Source organism: Saimiri boliviensis, chromosome 5 (genome assembly GCF_048565385.1).
Source record: "Saimiri boliviensis isolate mSaiBol1 chromosome 5, mSaiBol1.pri, whole genome shotgun sequence".
NCBI lineage: Eukaryota > Metazoa > Chordata > Mammalia > Primates > Cebidae > Saimiri > Saimiri boliviensis.
Genome location: NC_133453.1, coordinates 65,357,458 through 65,380,973, shown reverse-complemented (window position 1 = coordinate 65,380,973; position 23,516 = coordinate 65,357,458). Strand labels below are relative to the sequence as shown.

The window sequence follows — 23,516 nt, the reverse complement described above, 5'->3', positions numbered from 1 at the left end:
TAGGAAACTGAGGATCAGATATTTAAAATATTTTATGCAAGGACTTAAGGCTAAAAGTGACTGCTCGAATAACTAGAATCCAGGTGTGATTCCAAAGCCGATTCTTTCTACTTCACTCTTCTGCTTTTCATTACTACGATAGTCACCAAACTATTGCACCTGTTAGACTTGTAATTATGCAAAACACTAAACTTCAACGAGGTCATCAAAAAGACGCTAAATTATTGGATGAATTTCTTTAAGATGTATCTTAAAGAAATGGGGCGTCTTCTCGGTACACAAGAATAGAGTTCAGAAGCCGTGATCCCTGGGAACCGAAAAGACAAAACCAGAATCAGCTGAGGGACGTACAGAGGAATTCTAACATTAGTCTCCACACATTATGGAGTTACGCTCCGGCCGACAAAGATCCTCTAGGCCGCCGGACTCCTCGCCGTTGCAGAATAAGCTTTGAGGACCCGTTGCGTAAGCGAGCTGCTCAGTAAGAAAGGCGAGACCACCAGGGCTTTAGGCCTAGAGAAAAGGCGGCTGTCCTAGGGACCTCAGAGACACCACCACTTTCACTTCCCAGCCTCTGGGAAGGCAGTTCCCGTGGGCCTGATCCCTCCCCTGGTCTCTTTACTCACTTTTTTGATGTTGGATTTGGAGGCAGGATGAAAGTCCTTCTTGCACATGAAGTTGGCGAAGGATTTCCCCATCTTGGAGCTGGAGCCGGGGAAAGCAGCAGCTAGATCTATAAGCAACGTAAACAAACTCAGCCGCCTAACCGGAACTACGTTTCCGGCGGCAGGGGGGAACTTCCGAGGTCAAAGGTGACAGCTTCCGGGAACTGTTGCCTCCGCTGGCCACTCCTCCCTCTATCAACCAGTCTTTTCGGGCAGCTGGGAGGACAGGTGAGGGGCGAGCACGGGGGAGGGGCCTGCATAGTTAAGGCAGAAACCAGAAAGACTGAGGGGCCGCGCGGCGCTGCTTGACCGAGGGGCTCTGGGGCCCAGCTGCGCCGGCTGCAGTTTGAGCGCCTCCGGCCGGAGTGCGGGGTGGACCGTGGCGCCTCTTCGACCAGAGGTGCTTGAAGCTCGAGCCGGTTACTTTCTGTGAACTCTAACTCGAGCTGCAAAAACTTCTCTGCACCGTTTTTCTCATCTGTATCATGTAGATAATAATTCCTGCCCTAACCGTAGTATGTTTGCGAGAATCCAACAATATGATGTTTCTGAAAGCGCCGGGTGAACTAAGAGCGCGTGAAATAGAAAGACAGCTCTGCAAGAACGGAGGCCCTATTTTGTCCTCAGCTGTACGGTGCTGGCGCCGAAAGACGTTCAATAAATATTTATTAGATGACTAATACGCGCTAGGAGTTGGTAAAATCTCTCAAGGCTTCACCTCCTCAGTGGGCTAAGTGCCATTCTAACCAGGCGGCAAGTTTCCTTAGCTTTCCCTGCGATCCCAGTTAGGCAGCTGATTACCTATTGCATCTTGATGGCCCTTGAGACTCCAGGGTTTTGAATGGACATGGCTGCTACTGCAGCAGGTGATCCACCAAGTTCTCCATCAGGGCGATGTTAAGAATAAGCCTTGGCCGGGCACGGTGGTTTACGCCTGTAATCCCAACACTTTGGGAGGCTGAGGCGGGTGGATCACCTGAGGTCAGGAGTTGGAGACCAGCCACCATGGTGAAACCCCCATCTCTATTAAAAATACAAAAAATTAGTCGGGTGTGGTGGCACACGCCTGTAATCGCAGCTACTCGGGAGGCTGAGGCAGGAGAATCATTTGAGCCTGGGAGGGAGAGGTTGCAGTGAGCCGAGATCGCCATCGCACTCCAGACTGAGCAACAAGAGTGAAACTCCGTCTCAAAAAAATAAAAAAATTTAAAAAAGAATAAGCCTTTATAAGAAATTTCCTCTCCTATCAAATAAGAACAATAACAGCTTTCCTGTGTCTACTATGTAATCTGTACTGTGCAAAACAGTACAGATTTATATGTTGCCTTAAGTTCTTATAACAGCCCATCAAATGGTATCTTTTATTTTACTGATGAGGCAGAAGGAATAGGGAAGAGAGAGATTAAATAGTCTGCCAAAGTTATATAATGATGGAACTAACTCCAGAACACAAATAGAAGGAGATCCAGGACATAAGCGTTGAAATACACAAAGAAAATAACAGAAGCCATCATGATCTCTGTCTACTCACTGAGAAGAGGGAAACCCTTAGGAGTTCCAGCTGAAGTTTTTTCTTTAGCCATTTTGTTTTCTTTTTAAGGAAACATTTCTTATATTAAAATTTTGTTTTTAAATTGCTAGCATCTGCCTATGTAAAGCCATTCTAAGGTTTTGTCATTATTAAAGGAAAAGAAGGAAACTAAAACAATGTGTCCATTCTGGCAGCAAAATAAGAACCTTTAGGTGTTTATTATAACTGAAGAGTTAAGATTTTCCAAATTACAATGGAAGAGGTAATGTAGATATTAAAGTATACAATTGGGATTTATAAATTAAATATGTGAACTTTCTCCTAGAAATATCAGCAACTTGGAATTATATTGACCTTTTTGTCTGAATCAGTAAGTCTGTTTCAAAACTTCCGTCTCGTCAGAATTATCTGTGTATATTTTTTCTCAGCTCAAAGAAGATCCCTTCTTCCTTCCTTTGAGGAAGTACTTGGCATGTAAGATTTTTTTCCGTAAGACAAGTTCCAGCAATGAAAATACAAAGATTTGTAAGATATACTCCCAGCCCTCAAGGATCTTGTTGTCCAGTAAAGGGACTCACATATACACAAATACAGTAGAAGATAGACTTTACAACAGTAGAGCTAGGTACAGGGATTCCCAAATATAGAAGTGATGAAAGGAAATTCAGGGAAGACTTTAGGAGAGAAAGGTCTTAGAGAATACATTTGAACTATACACAAAAGGTAGTTCTCATTGTCATTTCTTATTGATTTGTAGTACAAGATTGAGTTCCAAGTCATATTCACACTGATTTTTGTGCTATAATATATGAAATTTAAAACTTTAATGAACAGCCAAGCATGGTCAGGCATGCATGTAATCCCAGTGCTTTGGGAGACAGAAGGGGGAGGATCTCCTGAGTCCAGGAATTCCAGGCTGCCGTGAGCCGTGATCACACAACTATACTCCAGCCTGGGTAAAAGAGCTAGACCCTGTCTCCAAAAAACAAAAATAAAAAAAAATCAAAGCTTTAATGAACATTAGATTTGGTAATAATATCCTTTGGTCATTGAGTAAAACCCTTTGTTTTTATATACTTAAAAGTATTTTTTTTTTAATTTTGAAACTTTTGTATAATTTTTAGCTAAAAAAAAAATGGAACCTTTTTCCTGTGACACTTTCGTGGCATTACCTCCAGCAACAGTCGCTAACAGGATTATTTTTGGAAAAAATTCAGATAGACTCTGTGACGAAGTACAAGAGGTAGTTTATTTTCCTGCTGCAGTTCATGATAACCTGGGAGAACATCTTAAGGTAGGTGAAATAAATGTTTTGTTAGCAATGTGCTTTTTAAAAGTATAAAGCTATTTCTATAAATAGCAATTTGGAAGAAACTATAGAAGTTAAAATTGAGGAATTTAAATTTGAAAAGTAAATGTGTCAGAAATAAACTCTGATCTTTTATTTCAGTGATTTGGAGGAAGTTGAAATAACAGTAATAAAAGTTATCCATTCTTTTATTAACTATTTGAATGCTTTCCATATGCAGGCATGTTAGATACGGCAAGAGATTTAAAGTCAGCTGTCAAGACTGACTGTTCCAAGAGCTTAGAGTCTAGTATAGGAATATGACATGTATGATTATACCCCATTATAAAATAGGATGGTTTAAATGCTAAATTTAAGTAAGAGCAGAATGCTGTGGCAGCAGAAGAGAAGTTTTGTCCACCAAACTCAGCTTGGAGTTAGCTGGAGTTTGGTGGACAAAAAGGATTCTGATTCTGAATTGATAAAGGTTCTACTTGATGTAGAATAGGAACGTCATCCCGGACTCTGAGAATGACAGTTTTATGACACATCAAAAAAGGTTCATTAGGCCCTATGTTAACAGTATCAATATACATTTTATGCAGTACTATACACATTAATTAAAGGATCCTTTATTAGGCCCTATGTTAACAGTATCAATATATATTTTATGCAGTACTCTACACATAAATTAAAGGAACTTATTTAAAGAACCCATTTAATGTGAAACTTAAAATGAGAGCTTCAAATTATGCTATTGTTGCTAATTCATACATTTAATATTTTATTGTATTAATATTCTAATATTAAAACATATTAAATGTTGGATTTTTCTGTATACTATGCCATATTTTTTTCTTTTGCTAAGACCACTTATTCATCTGCGATACCATTTCCACTTTATCTCTTCATATTTAAATCTAGCGTATCCTGTAAACCAGTGTTTCTCATTCTTTTCATTGCTGTGGACATACCTAATGGATGACTTCAACATATGACATGAGATTCTATGGCAATACTCTTGTATTCCAAGGCTACCCTATAGGTACTTATATCACTAATCAAGTAACACTGGACATTCAGGTTGAGAACTACTTCCTTAAGCTTCAACTCACATGCATCTACAAAAATGTTTCAAATTATTGTAGCTGGAGACAATCTTTCTCCTGAGCTTCAATAACACCTCATCTTTACTTCATGACCCTAATACTTTATGCTTTATTTATCCTAGTTAATGTACAAGTTTTAGTTTCTCAAAAGGGAGACCTGTATCTGATTCATGTTTGTAACTAACATATCTCTTGGCAGAATGTTTTTTAATAGGAAATGGTCAGCAAACATTTGAATGAATATAACACTTTAGGGGTATTCTGAATATGTTTTAAGAGTAATGCCTTTTATTGAAAATTTCAGTTTAATTTTATTTCCTTTACCTCTTTCGTAAGTCTTGTCTTCTGACTGATTTTTTAAATTATGGATTTTGATAACTTTTCTAGTTTTGTGGTTCATGCTATGACTTTTTTTTTTTCTTACAGTGTACATATATAGAAATTGATCAAGTTCCTGAAACATATGCTGTTGTCCTGAGTCGCCCAGCTTGGTTGTGGGGGGCAGAAATGGGAGCCAATGAGCATGGAGTTTGCATTGGAAATGAAGCTGTATGGGGAAGAGAAGAAGTTTGTGATGAAGAAGCACTACTAGGAATGGATCTTGTCAGGTTGTTTTTTTGTCACATATTATACTATAGACCTTGTCTAAATTTGTAATTTTTGTATAACTCTTACTTGTTTTATTTTCCTATTTTTAGGGTGCTTTGATACTTTGTAGTTTCTGTCAAAATATTTTAGAGTACCAACTTGCAATTTCATGACTCTCAGTTTTGTTTGTTTTCCTTATTATTTATTTTTTATGTTTTTGAGACGAGATCACAGTGTCATGCAGGCTGGAGTACGGTGGTGTGATCATGGCTCACTATGGCCTTGAATTCCTGAGCTCAAGCAATCATCCCACCTGAGCCACCAAAGTAGCTCAGTTGGATCAAAGGCAGATGTCACCAAATCTAGCTAATTTTTAATTAAAAAAATTTTTTTTTCAGAGACAGGTTCTTGCTGTGTTGCTTACATTTGTCTTGAACTCCTGCCCTCTAGCTGTCCTCCTGCCTCAGCCTCCTGAAGAGCTAGGATTACAGGCACAAGGCATCATGCCCAGCTTTCAGATATTATTATTTGGGAGAAGGGAAGAAGTAGAAATTATAAATCATTGGAAGTACCTAACATACTTTATCACACCTTAACTAATTCTCACCGTAACCTCATGGGTTACTGCGCTCATTTTACAAATGAGATATCTGCGGTTCAGAGATAAAGTAACTTGACAGTGAATTACCAACTTCAAATTTGATGGGTTTGTTTGACTCCAGAAACTTTGTTTCCATGATTCTAGACTGACTTCAGAAGGAAAAATTTTAAAGTTAGATGTCATTTCACCTGTTAACTTGAAAGAAATTTTACTTTAAATGTAAAAAATCTCAGAATCATGAAATTAAGAAAAATAATGGAAATTTCTTTTAACCTGGGAACTTTGTATTTTTGTTTTAGACTTGGCCTTGAAAGAGCCGATACAGCTGAAAAAGCCCTCAATGTCATTGTTGATTTATTAGAAAAATATGGCCAGGGTGGAAATTGCTCAGAGGGTAGGATGGCATTTAGCTATCACAACAGTTTCCTGATAGCTGATAGGAATGAAGCCTGGATACTGGAGACTGCAGGGAAGTACTGGGCAGCAGAAAAAGTTCAAGGTATGGACAAATTTTTGTGATTTAATTTGTTTTGCAATTAATAAAATACACCCTTACCTGTACTTACTACATTTAATAATTTCCAAGATTGATAATCTAGTCCACTGAAGGGTTGAACTACAAGGAAAATTTAAAAATTTGAAAGAACAGTGAAAAAGTGCTATAAAGAGCTTTCTTGAAAAAGATAAAAAGGTAGCATTACCTCTGGGAATATGAAAATCACATAACCTGTGTATACTTTCTTTGCTGCAGCTCTTGGCCGTTTCATAGTACTTTTTTACTTTAATAATCCCTTACCATTTCTTCCCCTTTAAACTTTGGGCTGCACTCCAAAATCTTACATGTAAGTGTGGAGGTGAGGAAATGGGAATGGGGTTAGAGACAAGTGTTAGTGAGTTGGTGGTTGGAAAAGCTATGTTGATGTAATAATAAAACATAAACATTCTGTATCTTTGAATAAAACAACATTATTTGATTGTCGTAGAATGCTTTGATTTTTCTAATTTTCTTTGTGATCATAACTTTCTCTCATTTTTCAAGTGAGGAAAGCCAGAGACATAAGGTGATTTAAGGTGGTGAATGAATGACCTAGAATTTAAATTTTTTAATCTTGAATCTCGGTTCAATGTTCTTTCTCTAGAACATAGCCTTATGTTTAAGCATAATCATCTGCTTCTTGGGTGTTAAACTCCTGGACTCCTAGTTTACTAAAGAGATAAAATATACAAACGGAAATGTTAAACAGTGCATGAATGATACAGACACATAGGTGCTATTAACATTTAGAGAACAGAAAGGTAATTGTGAGCTAGAGGAGTTCAGAAAGGCTTCACGAAGGTAGCCTTGAACTTTGGAGGATTTGGGTGTTATTTTTCAAAACAGGTCATTACCAGTTGTTTTGATGGACATTTTGTTTTATGTTTCGCACGTATGTTTGTTGATATATAACATTATAGTTAGACGTTTTCCTCTTGTGATAACTGGCCTGATAATACCGTTGAGCACTTTTATTTCATTAAATGTACTACACGCAAGAGAGAAATGAATAAATACATTTTGTTGAAAGAGCTCCACCTGGCCATCTAAAATGAACACCTTCACTGGATCTGATTGTCTAGCTATAGATTAACTTTGCCAACTGGTTTCCCTGTTACTAATTGAGCCCAAGAACGAAATTGTTAAATGGTAGGGAATTATTTATTAATGGAAAATTATTGGCTGGGCATGGTGGCTCATGCCTAGAATCCCAGCACTTTGAGAGGCTGTGGCAGGAGGATCACTTTAGCCCAGGAGTATGAGACCAGCTTGGGCAACACAGTGAGACCTCAATTCTACAAAAAAATAAAAAAATTAGTTGGGTGGGGTGGCGTGTACCTATAGTTCCAGCTACTCAAGATGCTGAGATGGGGAGGATTGCTTGAATCCAGGAGGTTGAGGTTGCACTGAGCTATTATTGTGCCACTGTACTCTAGCCTGGGTGACAGAGTGAGACCCTGTTGAAAGAAAAGAAAAGAAGAGAGAGGAAGGGGGAAAGAAAGAAAATTCTTCCATCTGATTCTGTCACGACTTGGATCTGGTTTTGTAATGAGGGCATCCCAAGTATGACTTCATTAGAGTAATTTCATTGATTTTTACTTGACAGACTGTCATTTTAGTTGTTTTTAAAACATTATCAATTTTTATTTATCATAATGTATTTCATTTAGTATAATCTCTAAGATGGGCTTTTATTTTTCCTATTTTGTATGTTAGTTGAAAACTTTGTTTATAGTTTCATGCTATAATGTTTTTGGAAGTCATAAATTTTGATTCTAGACTTATTTATAATTTTTAAAAAATAATTATAAAAAGGACTAGTATTTTGAATATATAAAGAACAGTCAAAACTTAACATTTTAAAAAAAAATCCAGTTAAATAGGCAAAAGATATGAAGAGTCGTTTCACCCAAAGAGATGTACAGATGTCAAATAAGCACATGAAATGATGTTCAACATTATTAGGGAAATGCAGACTCCAATAAGATTTTACTATACCTCTATCACAATGACTAAAAGAAAAAATAGTGACATTACCAAATGCTGGTAAGAATGTGGAGACTGCATCATTCATACATTGCTAGTAAGAATGTATAGCCAACCACTCTAGAAAATAGCTTGTCAGTTAAAAAAAAAAATGAAATATGCAAGTACCCTGCAACTTAGCAATTGTACTCCTGTGCATTTATCCCAGAAAAATAAAAACTTACACACATTTACACAAAAACCTGTACACAAGTATACCAACTTTCTCTGTGATGACTGAAAACTGGGAACAATTCAGATATCCTTTACCTTGTGAAAAAGTAAGCAAACTGTCATACATTCATACCTGGAATACTACTCAGCAATAAAAGTAATAAACTATTGATATATACAGCAACATGGATGAATCTTAAGAGAATTGTGTTCAGTGAAAAAAGCCAAAAGTTTATATATTGTAGTGTTCCCATTTATATAACATTCTTGAAATTACAATTATAGAAATGGAGAACAGACTAGCTGTTGCCTGAGGTTAATTAAGGATTTGGGGTGGGAGATAAGTAGTTGTGGCTCTAAAAGGGCAACATGAGGGATCCTTGTGGTGATAGAAGTATTCTTTATCTTGACTATATCAATACCAATATTCTGGTTGTGATACTACCCTACAGTTTGGCAAGATGTTACCATTGGGGGAAACTGGGTAGAGGGTACACATTATCTCTCAGTATTATTTTTTGTAACTGCATGTGAATCTACAATTATCTCAAAATAAGTTTAATTTTAAAAATCATTTATTTTTTTGAATACATAATAGATGCACATGCACATGGCACAAAATTTAGAAGTCGATATTTACATTTAAATAGTGATTAAGAATCAAAATGTACAGATGCATGCTTTATGTTAAATATGACTTTTCTTCTCCCTTCTCCTCTTCTTCTTTGAAAATAGAGGGAGTTCGTAATATTTCTAATCAGCTTTCCATAACAACCAAGATTGACCGGGAACACCCAGACATGAGAACCTATGCTAAGCAGAAAGGTTGGTGGGATGGTAAAAAGGAGTTTGATTTTGCTGCAGCATACTCCTATCTTGACACAGCCAAGATGATGACTTCATCAGGCAGATACTGTGAGGGCTACAAGCTTCTAAATAAGCACAAAGGTAATTTTAACATATAAATAATTTTAGGATGACAAACTACATTTTGTGCAGATGTAATATGCAAGTGATAAAATCTGTTTTGGGGAATTATACTTAGTAAAAATATTGTTCTATTAAAATGGAAAAGATTTATTTATTATAAAAGCTGTTTTTTGAATTATTTGTTTCCAAATAATTCCAGCAAAGTAAGCTTTATTTAGATTACTGAGTAGCAGATAATTGTTAAAAGGGTCATGGTACTAATAAAGATATGTAACTGATATACCCTCCTTCACTTGAAGGATAAAATGACTCTAGTTTTTAAAATTTTTTTGAGAGTGTTTTGATCTGACACTCAGGCTGGAGTGGTGTGATATGGGCAAAACATTGAGGAATTGATTACAACAGGGCAGGATGGCTTGGTCTGGAGTCCAGGGCCACCAAGCAAGATTGTGGAGGGGCTGAAATCCAGCCCCACTATCTGCCCAAAAGAAGAGGCTCCTTTCTCTAACTTGCATAAAGGTTAGCTAGCTCAGGAATGGCAGTGGTGGCATGGAGATGGAGCAAAGTGGAAGATTTGGGATATACTTTGGTGGCAGAATGGACTGGAGTTAATTAATTGGAGTGAAGGTTAGATAGAGAAAGAGGTCACAAATGAATACCAGGTTTCTGCTGGGAACCAGTGAACAGCTGGAAATGCCATTTGTAGAGACAGGCTAGATGGAAGATCTGAGGGTCAAGAGTATAGTTTTCTGTTTTACAAGAATCAACTCCTCTGAGATAATAATCTAACCCTCCCAGAAGGAATGATTTGCATCTTCCTTTGTCTGAGAAGACAACTCATCCTCTTCCCTTGCTGGGTTTAGAACCTCACCCAAAAGGTGGTGGTGATTGAGGGTGGAGTGTGGGGTAGGAGCAGTCTTAGGAGGTGGGCACTCCGATCCACCTGAAATTCAAGATATTAACTCAGACCTGTAGCAAAAATAGAGTAAGACTCTAGAATAAAGCTGATGCTCTTGGATACTTTGAGTCTTTTAGTGACAAGTACACAGGGAGTGGCAAAGGAGATTTTTACGTGAAGTCATGAGTACATTCCCCTGTATATATGTTTCTTTTACCTTTTATTATTAATGTTGTTTGGTCCTAATACAGCTATTTAAATAAATCCAATCTCAGTACAAACAAAAAGAAAAAAGTTTGACAATATTTTTAGAATGCCTTAACATTATTGTTTTCAAAGTAGTTAATATCTTACTTATATTTTAATTTCCAAAAGAATATCTTACAATTTGAAAGTTTTCTGTAAGGTTTCTTAATGTTAGTTTATAGTTTTGTAAATAGGTAATCTAACCAATCTTTTTCCCCCATGTTGATAGATAGGTATGTAGAAAATGCTAAAGCATGTTATACTAAGGACTTTAATTTTAGACTTGCTGTAAAAGGAGAGCATCAGGAAAAACACCTAATGTATACTGGGCTTAATACCTAGGTGATAGGTTGATCTGTGCAGCAAACTACCACGGCACACGTTTACCTTTGTAACAAACCTGCACATCCTGCACATGTGTCCTGGAACTCAAAATTTAAAAAAAAAACAGTAAATCAGGAGTAGCTGTTGCAGCAACACCTACTCCCATTTATTAAGTGCTTTTATCAAGGGTCAGCTCCTGTGCTAAATGATTTAATTATATTATTATTATTATTATTTGAGATGGAGTTTCACACTGTCACCCAGGCTGGAGTGTAGTGGCACAATCTTGGTTCACTGCAGCTTCTACCTCCCAGGTTGAAGTGATTCTCCTGCCTCAGTCTCCCAAGTAGCTGGGATTACAAGTGTCTGACACCACGCCCAGCTATTTTTTTGTATTTTTAGTAGAGACAGGGTTTCACTATGTTGGCCAGACTGGTCTCAAACTCCTGACCTTGTGATCCACCTGCCTCAGCTTCCCAAAGTGCTGGGATTACAGGCATGAGCCAACGTGCCAATCCTAATTATGTTATTCTTTAAGCAACCATGTGAAATAGATATCAATTTCATTTTACAAATGAAGAAACCATCTGTGTTTGTGCTCTTCTCCATGAAACTGAAAAAAAATGAACTTTCTTATTTGTCCGTATTTTTCTCTCAGCACCTAATTCACTATGTTGTGTGTGCTTAGTAAGTATTGAATAAATTAACAAAGGATTGTTAGTTGATTAGAATTAAATTGTAATTTGCAGATAGTTTAACAAAGATGACTGTTACGTACTTTTTGCTGGTAATAAATTTAAAAGCTCAGGAAATAAAATGAGCAGATATTCTTTAAAAATGAAGAACAACAATGCATAATTAAGATGGAGAGGAAAATTCTAAGGTTTAGAGTAATTGGACAAAAGGAAGAAAAAAGAAATAATTATAAGCCAATTAGCTACTGCGTCATAATAATTAATTCAGTTATGTTTAAGAATAACCAAATCATGGATCTGAAATCCATACATGCTTACAGTAATAGATGAATCTGACACAAAACTTAACTTTTTCTCAAGTGTGAAGTATAGCTCATCCAGCTTTCTGTGCTTTGACAAAAGAATATGTCTTTCTACTACTTTCACAGAAAATTGTCTACCAGCACATTATAGTTAATTTTTCCTATGATTTTTCTAGATAGAACAGCCTACCTCTCTTCTTTCCAACTATCCCTACCTGATAGCTATTAACTGTGCTGCATGTATTTCCAAATCGAATCTATCTTCACTCATGTATTTTAAATAACTAGCTTAACTTGCAATGAAATTACACCCTGTGTTTTGCATTTATTTTACTGAACCCTGCCACTGCCATCTCAGTACTTAGTCAGTGCTTGCTAGTGGATTACTTATGGCTATCCTACTCAAGTGATCATGTAAATCCTCCTTTCATTTTGAGAATTGTAGGTTTTGTATATAGAAAGTATTTTCATAATACCTGTATTATCACAGTATTACAGTTCTGACACTTTCACTAAAACTTGCCATTTATAGAAATTTGGATTTGAATCATTTTTAAAGCTCACTAGGTGCTGAAGCTATGTGCCTGATAAATAGGTGTGGATGGCAGGTTTTTGCTTTATTGTTTAGTTTTAATATTAAGGGCTGCTTTTAGGCACACCTTCTTTACTGTGTTTTTCCAAATAAACAGAAATATATTACTTCTGCAACTAGTTGTCTATAAAGTCAATAAGTTATTTTTCTTGATTTTGAAGTAATGGCTATATTGTGGAGAAACTGGATAAGAGAATGTAGATTGTTTAAATCTGTTATTATTAACATAAAATAGTTGGTAGCCTATATAATTAACTGAGGGAAGAACATTAGGTTATTTTATACAAAGTTAGTTTTAATTTGAAATTTTATAAGTTAAAATTTGGATACAGACTTGCCGTGAGCTTTTTCTTTTAATTCCCAATTATGGGAATGGGGCAGGGGGGCGGGGGGAGATGCTTGCTTTTCTTGCTCTCTTTGTTTTTACAAGTTACTTCATTTTTCATTCTTACTGTCATTATAGTAGGGTTTTGAGAGAGGAAGGAAATACCTGTGGTTAATCAACCATGTTAAGTGAAAGTTGTTTCTTTAGAACTAATTAAAATATAATAATTAAACATTTCCATGCAAAGTATCTAAAAATATCTGTTAGCAGAAACAGTGTTTTGTGATTGACTGATTGATTGACAGGGTCTTGCACTGTCATCCAGGCTGGAGTGCAGTGGCGTGATCATAGTTCACTGTAACCTCAGTCTCTTGGGCTTAAACGATCCTCCTGCCTCAGCCTCCTGAGCAGCTGGAACTACAGGCACGCATCACCACACCTGGCTAATTTTTTTTAATAGATGGGGAACTTGCCATGTTGCCCAGACTGGTCTCAAACTCCTGGGCTCTACTCCTGCCTCATACTCCCAAACTGTTGGGATTACAGGTATAAGCTACCATACCTGGCCTCTGTGTGTGTGTGTGTGTGTTTAAAACTGTACTTGTTACCATATGGATTCACCACATTCATTACTATTATTAATAAATTGGTACTACTTCAGGGTAAAAAGAGACTAATGTATTTAATAAATGAGTAGCATACTAGTGCAGTGGAGTAGTTAAAAAGCGCAGAGCTGGTTATGAAGGAGTAGCTGGTATTAGACCAACTTCCTTCCAAGAATAACTATGAGATCTGGAGGGAAAAACTCCCTGTTGTTTGAAGACATAGATGAATACCCAAAATAGTATACAAAAGAGTAGAGATGAGGAGCCTAGATCCTGGAGACTGAGAAAAAGACTCTACACTTGGAGAAGAGCTTGACTTTCTGGGTCATAGTTTCTCAACGCAATTGTCGACTTCTAAGCAGCATGTAGGTAGGATGAGACGTGATGCTGAAAAATCAAGCAGAAAGTAGCTGCTAAGAGCCTTAAAAGCTAAACAGAGATTTTTTGCAGCCTCATAAAGCCTTAGGGACAAAAACTGGATTGGAAGGCCAACCAAGAAGAAGGGACCTGGGAAATACCCCTAAGCTTTCAATTGAGACCCCAGAAAGGCTACTCCATAGGAAGAGTAAGAACAAGGGATAGATTAGTCTCAACATTGGATCAAGCTAATCTACCTATATTCTGTCAGGTTGCCAGAAGAATATTAAATGCTCTGTGAAAGAAAATATCATGCAGAGCCTCTATAAAATTTCATTCAATCAAAAATTATCAGGCATGCTAAGAAATAAGACCAAATGACTGAAAATCAAGAGAAAAAGCAGATAGTAGAAACTGACCCACAGGCTGTCTACACATTAGCTTTATTGGAAACAGAGTTTAAAATTACTGTATTTTATATATTCCAGAAAATTAGATAAAAAGATGTAAAATTTTATCAGGGAACCGAAGTCTGTAAAAGATAACCAAATGGGAGTAATACAACTAAAAAATTATAACAAATTAAGAATCCAATAGGTTGATTAACAATGGGTTAGATATGGGAGAAGAAAAAAATTAGTGAACTGGAAGATGAGTAGAAAAGATTCCAATTCAGAGATAAAAGCTTAGAAAATATAGACAAGAGTCTGAGAGGCATATATAGGATTCAGTGAAAAGGACTCACATACATAAATTAGAGACAGGAAAGGAGAGAGAAAATAGGGAAAGGCAAAACCAATAGTTGAAGGATATTGGCCAATAATTTGCCCAAACTAATAAAAGTCCTCAAGCAACAGTCTCAAGAAGCTCTACAAATCCCGAGAAGGACAAATAAGAGGAAATCACACTTATGCCCATCATAGTAGGATTTCTGAGGGGAAAAAAAGAGAGAAAAATCTTAAACACATCTAGAGGAGGCTGGGCACAGTAGCTCACACCTGTAATCCCAGCACTTTGGGAGGCTGAGGAGGGTGGATCAAGAGGTCAGGGGATCGAGACCATCCTGGCCAACATGGTGAAACCCCATCTCTACTAAAGATACAAAAATTAGCCGGGCGTGGTAGTGCACATCTGTAGTCACAGCTACTTGGGAGGCTGAGTCAGGAGAATAGCTTGAACTCAGGAGGCAGAGGTTGCAGTGAGCCAAGACAGCGCCACTGCATTCCAGCCTGGTGACAGAGCAAGACTCTGTCTCAAAAAAAAAAAAAAAAAAAATATATATATATATATATATATATATATATATATATATATCTTCAAGGAGCAAATATAAAGCTGATAGCTAACTTTTCAACAGAAGGGAGGGAATTCTAAAGACTGTAAAATGACAACTTTAAGGTGATGGAGAAAGATAATAACTACTAATTTAGAATGTATATCCAGCGAAAATATCCTCTAAAAATAAAGGTGAAATAAAACAGAGAATTACTAGCTGATTGGCACTAAAAAAAATGCTAATGGGCATTCTTCAGGCAGATAGAAGCAAGGTACGCAGGAGCAACAGAAACAGTAAATACGTAGGTAAAACTAAACAAACATTGTTGAAAATAATAGTAATTTTCGAACCAGTGGCCATGCTGCAGTGCTTAAAGTCTATTATGCATGGATTTCATGGAGCACTATATTTTCCACAGGTTGCTTTTGGCCAGTGACTGAGAGCTGCAGGGAGATGAAGGCAGGCCCATTCTAGGGATACACAGCACTCCTCTAATGGCTGACATGGATCAAGGACTCCGTGACAGCCTGGCCAGGCTTTCCCTAAATGGCACGGCAGTCTAGGATACCTCTCCAACTTCTCTTCCTTCTCTACTAAACTCAGATTCAGACTTGTATCACAGTCTGATGGTTCTCTGAGGCTTTCCAGGTTCCCACTCCATTTTCTGTAACAGTCATTTCTCCTAAAATTCCTTGTACATTTGATCACATGTTGTGGCATCTGCTTCTCAGAAGACCCAGAGGAGCACAGGAGAAATTAAAGTGCATTAGAATAGCACAAAGGATAGGAGGCAGTAAGTGGAGCTAAGTTCTGTATGGGTCCTTCTTGTCTTAATTGGTAAGTGATAAAGAACTAATTTAAGACCAATTGTAGTAAGTCAAGAGAAAGTAGTAAGATTTTTTAAAGTGTATAAATAGTAAGCTAATGGGAGAACTAGAATAATAAATACTTGATAAATTATAAAGAAGACAAGAAAGAAGAAACGGGACAAAGAATAGATGGGATATATAGAAAACTAATAATAAAATGGTCTACTTAAATCCAAATCATGAGTAACTATATTACATTTACAAGGCTTAATTTTTTTCAATTAAAGACAAAAGGCTAGGCACAGTGGCTCATTCCTGTAATCCTAGCACTTTGGGAGGCTGATGCGGAAGGCTAACTTAAAGCCAGGAATTCGAGACCAGCCTGGGCAACATAGTGAGATCTCCATCTCTATAGAAAAATTTAAAAATTATCCAGGCATAGGCCAGGCACAGTGGCTTACACCTGTAATCCCAGCACTTTGGGAGGCTGAGCTGGGGAGGATCACCTGAGGTCAGGAGTTGGAGACCAGCCTGGCCAACATGGTGAAACCCCATCTCTACTAAAAATATAAAAATCAGTCAGCATGGTGGCACGTGACTGTAGTCCCAGAGGCTGAGGCACGAGAATCGCTTGAACCCAGGAGCCAGAGATTGCAGTGAGCCAAGACCACGCCATTGCATTCTAGCCTGACAGAGTGAGACTGTCTTAAAAAAAATAAAAATAATAACAAAAATATATAAGGGCAATGGGATTGAATATATTTTTGCCTTATTAATTCCTTCTTCCTAGGGAGTTTTTATCAGTTCAATGGCTTTGAAACTTTGCCTAGTTTATATTTAAAATAAAATACCTTTCTTGTGACAGTGGAATTAATCTAATTGCAGCTGATACAAAGTTTGTTTATCGTTAGTCTCTTAATTTATGTCAAGACTAATATCTCATATATCAGTAGAAAAAGCAGTTCATATTTACAAAGCATTTGTATATACATATGTATTTGATAATTTTTAAAATTATTTCCCTAGGAAACATAACTTTTGAAACAATGATGGAAATTCTTCGAGATAAACCAAGTGGCATCAATATGGAGGGAGAATTCTTGACCACTGCAAGCATGGTTTCTATTTTACCTCAGGACTCCAGCCTTCCTTGCATTCACTTCTTTACAGGGACTCCTGATCCTGAGAGGTGAAGCCACAAAATACTATAAACCAGCAAGGGGTCATGGGATGGAGTAGAGTCATTAGTATGTTAATGATTTTGTCAGGATAAATTTTTGTTATACAAATAGGACAATAATTTTTGATGTATTTTCTGTTCAGGCTTTAATCTGCAATATCCACTTATGCATAACTGTTCTCTTTTTATGGGAAGGAAATGTGAATAGTTTCTTGTATGCATTATCCCTACTCCTTCTTCCTACAAATAGATTTAATATTGTTAAGAAAAGATTTTCTTACCCAGATTTCAGATATGATATTAGATAATTCATAACAGTAAAGAGGTTAAATGATGTAGTTGTACAGGATTTACTTATGCACTCATATCTGGAATATAATGTACGACTTAACATATCAATAGTTCCAGTTTTACTTAACTATTATTTTTTTGAGACAGAGTCTCGCTCTATCACTGAGGTTGGAGTACAATGGCGTGATCTCAGCTCACTGCAACCTCTGCTTCCCAAATTCAAGAGATTCTCATGCCTTAGCATCCCTAGTAGCTGGGACTACAGGTGTGCAGTACCACACTGACTAATTTTTGTGTTTTTAGTAGAGACGCGATTTCACCATGTTACCCAGGCTGGTCTCAAACTCCTGACCTCAAGTGATCTGCCTGCCTCAGCCTCCCAAAGTGTTGGGATTACAGGTGTGAGCCACTGTACCCAGCCCAGTTTATATTTTAGGTGGACTTTTGTAGACCATCTTGATTTAAGTCGCTAGTATCTCACATTTAGAAATAATTTTATATTCACTGTCTCTTAGTGTTATATAGCCTTTCACAGTATTAAAAATATCCTCAAGAAAATGGAATAAAGCCTTTGAGTCCTCCTTTTGTTTTTTGACACAGGGTCTTGCTGTGTCACCCAAGCTAGAGTGGAGTACAGTGGCAGAGTCAGCACACTGTAGCCTTGAACTCCTGGCCTCAAGTGATCCTCCTCCCTCAGCTTCCCAAGTAGCTGGTACTGCAGGTGCATGCCTGGCTAATTTTTAATTTTTTTTGTAGAGATGGGGTCTTGCTATGTTGCCCAAGTCTGTTCTTAAACTCCTGGTCTCAAGAGATTCTCCCACCTTGACTTCTCAAAGTGCTGGGAATTCAGGCATGAGCCGCTGTGCCCAGCCTGTGTCCTCCTTACTGACACTGATATTTACCCCAAGTCTTAATTCTCAATGTGTAAAATTAAAGGTTGTTCTTATCTTCCAACTGTGGAATTTGAAGTAGGAAAGACAAACTATAACTTTGCTGACACTGTTTATGTGCCAGGTCCTCTGTTAGGTTCATGGGAATACAGGACTAAATAAAGTATGGTTCTCTGCCCCAAAGGAGACCCCGGTGTACCCGGGAAGACAGGCATGGTATAACTAACGTGACAGGAACAAGTTAGTGTGTAGCATCATTAACAGAAACTTCTAATTAGAAGGAATCTTGGAAGACTTAGAATAACACTGAATATTTTTATATATTGACATGATAATTTAATAAAGACTCTTTCTTCTAGATCTGTTTTTAAGCCTTTCATATTTGTGCCACATATTTCACAACTGTTGGATACCAGTTCACCAACATTTGAACTTGAAGACCTAGTTAAAAAGAAGTCACATTTTAAGCCTGACAGAAGACACCCACTCTACCAGAAACATCAACAGGCATTGGAAGTAGTAAATAATAATGAGGTATGCTAGATTATATTATTTGTTGTATCATTAAGTATAAAGTTTGATTCAATCCGTATTTTGAACTTTGTAGTATCAGCTTTCCTCCCCTCTTATAAAAAATACAGGTTTAGTAAGAGTTTAGACGCTCAGACTATAGTAGAGATGTATTATTTTTATCTTTGGTTATGAATATATGTATTGCAAATCTTGTAGAGAAATTTAGTACATTAAACATAGTAACAATAGCTAACATTTGTTGAGCACTTATATAGTATTTTTACATGGATTATTTTATCTAATCTTCACAACCACTGTTTTGATTCCAACTTTGCTGATAAAGTATCTGAATCAAGAAGAGTTAAAGTAATTTCTTGCTTAGTATATAACCAAAATTTACAAAGCCTCCGAAGAGCAGTTGGCCTGGTTTCTTAATGTAATTTTCTTTTTTTTTTTTTTTTGAGACGGAGTTTCGCTCTTGTTACCCAGGCTGGAGTGCAATGGCGCAATCTCGGCTCACTGCAACCTCCGCCTCCTGGGTTCAAGCAATTCTCCTGCCTCAGCCTCCTGAGTAGCTGGGATTACAGGCACATGCCACCATGCCCAGCTCATTTTTTGTATTTTTTTTTTTTTTTTCAGTAGAGACGGGGTTTCACCACGTTGACTAGGATGGTCTCGATCTCTTGACCTCGTGATCCACCCGCCTTGGCCTCCCAAAGTGCTGGGATTACAGGCTTGAGCCACCGCGCCCAACCCCTCTTAATGTAATTTTCTTAATCATACAGCCCTAGATTAAAATTAATTGAAAGTGACTTAAAACCCCAGAGACTTAAACTAATAATGAGTTTTAGTTTTTAAAAAGTGATGCATCCTCATTATTTTAAAATGTAAGCATTATAGAAGAGTGATACATCACTCAAAATATATCTCTTCTCTAGAAATAAGGATTTATTTTATATTGGCATAGACAGGTAATTTTATAATGTTCTTACCTATTCAGTCTGCTAAAGAAAAATAAGGATTTCTTTTTTTCTGGCATCGATAGATAGGTAATTTTATAATGTTTATACCTATTCAGCCCACTACAGAAAAATAATAGATAAGAAGGGAATGGAAAGTCTGCCTAAAGGCATCCATCTATTGACTCCCTGCAATGAAAGAAAACATTAACCATTTAAAATCTTTTCTTATCTGTTTCTACTACCTTCTGGTTTTTTCCCCTATAATTCCTTTTACTTTGTCAAAGGCATATACATTTACATTCTCTCCTAAAATGGATTAAATGAATTTTCCTCCGGGTAATTACTTATTTTTGTCTGCAGTGCTGGCATTGTTGCCACGCCTTTTTTTCCTCCTCACCGATTTCACTTATGCTTAAAGCAGTGAGCTCCGCTAGACTTCCGATTTTTATTTGAAAATTTTTATTTTAAATAAAAAATTTAAAGCTGTAACTATTTTTTTTTTTTTTTTTTTTTACACAGAGTTTCGTTGTTGTTACCCAGGCTGGAGTGCAATGGCGCGATCTCGGCTCACTGCAACCACTGCCTCAGCCTCCCAAGTAGCTGGGACTACAAGCGTGCGCCGCCATGCCCAGCTAATTTTTGTATTTTTTTTTTTTTTTTTTTTTAGTAGAGACGGGGTTTCACCATGTTGACCAGGATGGTCTCAATCTCTTGACCTTGTGATCCACCTGCCTCGGCCTCCCAAAGCACTGGGATTATAGGTGTAAGCCACTGCACCTGGCCAGCTGCAACTATCTTAACCTTTACTTAAAAAACATAAAATGTTGATTGACAACATAAAGTAGTAGAAAGATAATGGAATTTGAGAAAAGAAGAGTAAAAGAGCTGGGTTCTGGTCCTGGCTCTGTAACTACTTTTGTGTCTTAGGGAGAGTCAATCTTATGGGTAGTTTTAATTTACATTTCTTGATTACTAATAAGATTGAAAACCTTCTCCTGTGTTTATTGGTCATGAGTATTTCTTTTTAAATTACTTGTCTATTTTTTCCTTTAAGCTATTTTTCCATTGATTTTGGGTTGTTTTTGTTTTGTTTTGTTTTGTTTTGCTTTAAACAGGCAAAAATATGTGAATATTAACTGTTTGTAATAAGGCAAAATTTTACCCCAGTTTATTGTTTGGCATTTAACTTTTTTGTCAGACAAAAATTTTAAACTTAGTCAATTATATGTATTAGTCTTTTGCGTTAAGGCATCATAATTTCATGTTTCAAAAGGCCTGTCTCACCTCAATATAAATATAACTTCTAGCTTATATGTGTTTTTTTAAAATTTAGTTCTTTAGTCCATCTGTAATTTACTTTTGTGTATTTCATGAAGTAGGGATTCTACCTTTGTTTTCCAAAAAGGTAACTAATTATTCCATACCATTTATAGACAAAATCAGTTTTTTTCCCACTAATATGAAATGTGTTTCCTCAGAAAAAAACTGCATAAATTTTATATTGAAATCCATGTTAACAGTCTTTGTTTTATAGAGTTCTACCCCATAATGGTTCAAATTTTTAAAATTATGCTCACTTTCTAGTAACTTTTTTTTTCTTTTTTTCTTTCTGAGAAAGTTTCACTCTGTTGCCCAGGCTGGAGTGCAATGGCACAATCTTGGCTCACTGCAACCTCTGCTTCCTGGGTTCAAGTGATTCTTTTGCCTCAGCCTTCCGAGTAGCTGGGACTACAGGCACGCGCCACCATGCCTGGCTAATTTTTGTATTTTTAGTAGAGATGGGGTTTCACCATGTTGGCAGGCTGGTATCAAACTCCTGACCTCAGAGGGTCTGCCTGCCCAGGCCTCCCAAAGTGCTGGGATTACAGGTATAAGCCACTGGGCCCAGCCAACTTTTTTCTTACATACTTTTCCTCTAGATAACTACTTCATAACTGATCATGGTGATTCATCAACAATTTAAAAACTGCTTCTTTCTGTAGGAGTTATGGATCTTTTTTTCTCCCTTTATTGAAATAACGATGCAGTTATAGAGGAAATGTTTCCTTTTAGTTGATTTTCTCCTGAACATTACTATTCTGTTTTCTTAATCTGATATTGGTTTTAAATTTAAAAGATATAAATTGATAAAAATATTTTAGCCTCAATTTTCAGCAACCTTCCGCATACACAATTCATACGAGATTTTCTATTCTCCTGTTGTCTTTTAGGTCTCTTACTTATAAAGTAGTCTCATAATTATTTTTGTCTTTTCTACTAAAAATAATTAATAGTTTGGTATTCATACATTAACTCAATTTAGAGCAATGATTTCCCCAAAGAATTTCATTCTATCTCTAAAGAACAAGGAGGGAACCAAACCACAAGTAGAAGCCAGAATGAACAAACCTTGTCTGTAGAGGTGGGTTGGAATTTGATTAGATTCATATGTATGTGTATATGTGTTTATCTTTATATTTTTAATTGTTTAGGAAAAAGCCAAAATAATGTTGGACTACATGAGGAAACTGGAGAAAGAGCTATTCAGACAGATGGAATCAATCCTTCAAAACAAGCATCTTGATGTGGATAAAATTGTTAATCTCTTTCCTCAGTGTACAAAAGATGAAATTCAAATTTATCAGTCAAATGTTAGTGATCATATGGTCAGCTAATATTAGTTCTTAGTGATCAATGGTCAGCAATCTCCAGAGTTATAATCTATCACCTTGGTAAATTATATAAACCTAATTTGAGCAGATCTGATTATTCTTGGATAGCATTCAAGTGGTATCTTGACTATTAAAACTACATTGTTGCTGAAATACTCAGAAAGAAAACATTAGAACTGGATTAATGTATCGTGGGATACAGGTGTTATTTCAGGTGATGTATTATTTTCTTCAGCTATAGTAAGTTTGTCATGATTATTAAGTATTCAATTCTATATTAAGAATGAAACATTAAAATGATGCATGGATTTATGTTATAATTATTTAGCACCCTCAAATCATTTTCTGTTACATCAAGAAAGCAGATTTTCCTTATTCATGAAAAACATCTCAAGTGATGAGTTGTTTGTGCTTTAGGCAAATATTAACCAGCTCTAACAAGAAAAATTTCTAGATTTACACATTGTTAATACAGTATATTAGTTCTGCAAATGCACTTTTAGTAAACTCAGACATGCTCTTTGTCAAGATTTGGCTAACCAGTGAGTTTGTAGCTCTGATTATCTAGCATTTTTAGGGTGATTCTCCTTAATAGGCTTTTATGTTAATAAGATATATTTTTATAAGAGCTTATTTGGGAGAATAGAGAATAAGATAAAAGAACCAAACCTTAGGATATATTGTTTCTGGGTCTGAAATCTCTCATTGTTGTTCTCAGTGTTTCACTCAGTGAAAACAGAAACAAGAATGAGGTAGTGGCAATGAAACAGAATTATTAGTATATTATGAACATGATAACATTAAGAACACTATAATGCATTATATATTATGAATACTATAAATGAGTAACAGCTTCCTAAAATTTATAAAACATTGTTTAGGTTACATAAAGAGTATCAAGTAAGACTCAAAATTGCAAATATAAACAAAAATCCAACTGAAAATAACACTAAGTATTTTTGGGTTTCTAGATTGTCCATTTTGGTATTTGGTTATGTTATCATATTTGCTAATTGCTATCAACACAATTAGGTTAATAAAGAAGTGAGTCATTATATTCAAAGAGTGCTCAGGAAGTTATGTTTTCAAAGTTCTCTCATAATACCGTCATCTGCCTGATACTGCTCTTGTCTAATATAGGGCTGACATTACAA

At 36.4% G+C, this 23,516-nt stretch overlaps 2 protein-coding genes across 2 annotated transcripts in view; one reads left to right on the top strand and one right to left on the bottom strand.

Moving 5' to 3' along the window:
* The window catches only part of CIRSR (corepressor of RBPJ and splicing regulator), a 42,052-nt gene extending 41,246 nt beyond the window's left edge, over positions 1–806 (bottom strand). Inside the window, exon 1 of the mRNA XM_003921851.4 lies at positions 627–806. Coding sequence (XP_003921900.2) covers positions 627–698 — 72 coding nt within the window. The 5' untranslated portion in view covers positions 699–806. The remainder of the gene's footprint in view (positions 1–626) is intronic.
* On the top strand, positions 797–22,365 carry SCRN3 (secernin 3). The gene is made up of 8 exons (XM_010351893.3): positions 797–893; positions 3,321–3,490; positions 5,020–5,201; positions 6,082–6,281; positions 9,252–9,464; positions 16,902–17,064; positions 18,596–18,770; positions 22,183–22,365. Exons 2-8 carry the CDS (start codon positions 3,332–3,334, stop codon positions 22,363–22,365), a joined length of 1,275 nt encoding a protein of 424 aa, XP_010350195.1. The 5' UTR covers positions 797–893; positions 3,321–3,331.
* The last annotated feature ends 1,151 nt before the right edge of the window (positions 22,366–23,516 follow it).

Excerpts from the sequence above, each read along its gene's own strand:
- SCRN3 (XM_010351893.3), top strand. The coding sequence starts at position 3,332 with ATGGAACCTTTTTCCTGTGACACTTTCGTGGCATTACCTCCAGCAACA. Across the intron at positions 6,282-9,251 it reads GGCAGCAGAAAAAGTTCAAG|AGGGAGTTCGTAATATTTCT; the intron begins GTATGGACAAAT and ends CTTTGAAAATAG. Across the intron at positions 17,065-18,595 it reads GGGACTCCTGATCCTGAGAG|ATCTGTTTTTAAGCCTTTCA; the intron begins GTGAAGCCACAA and ends TCTTTCTTCTAG.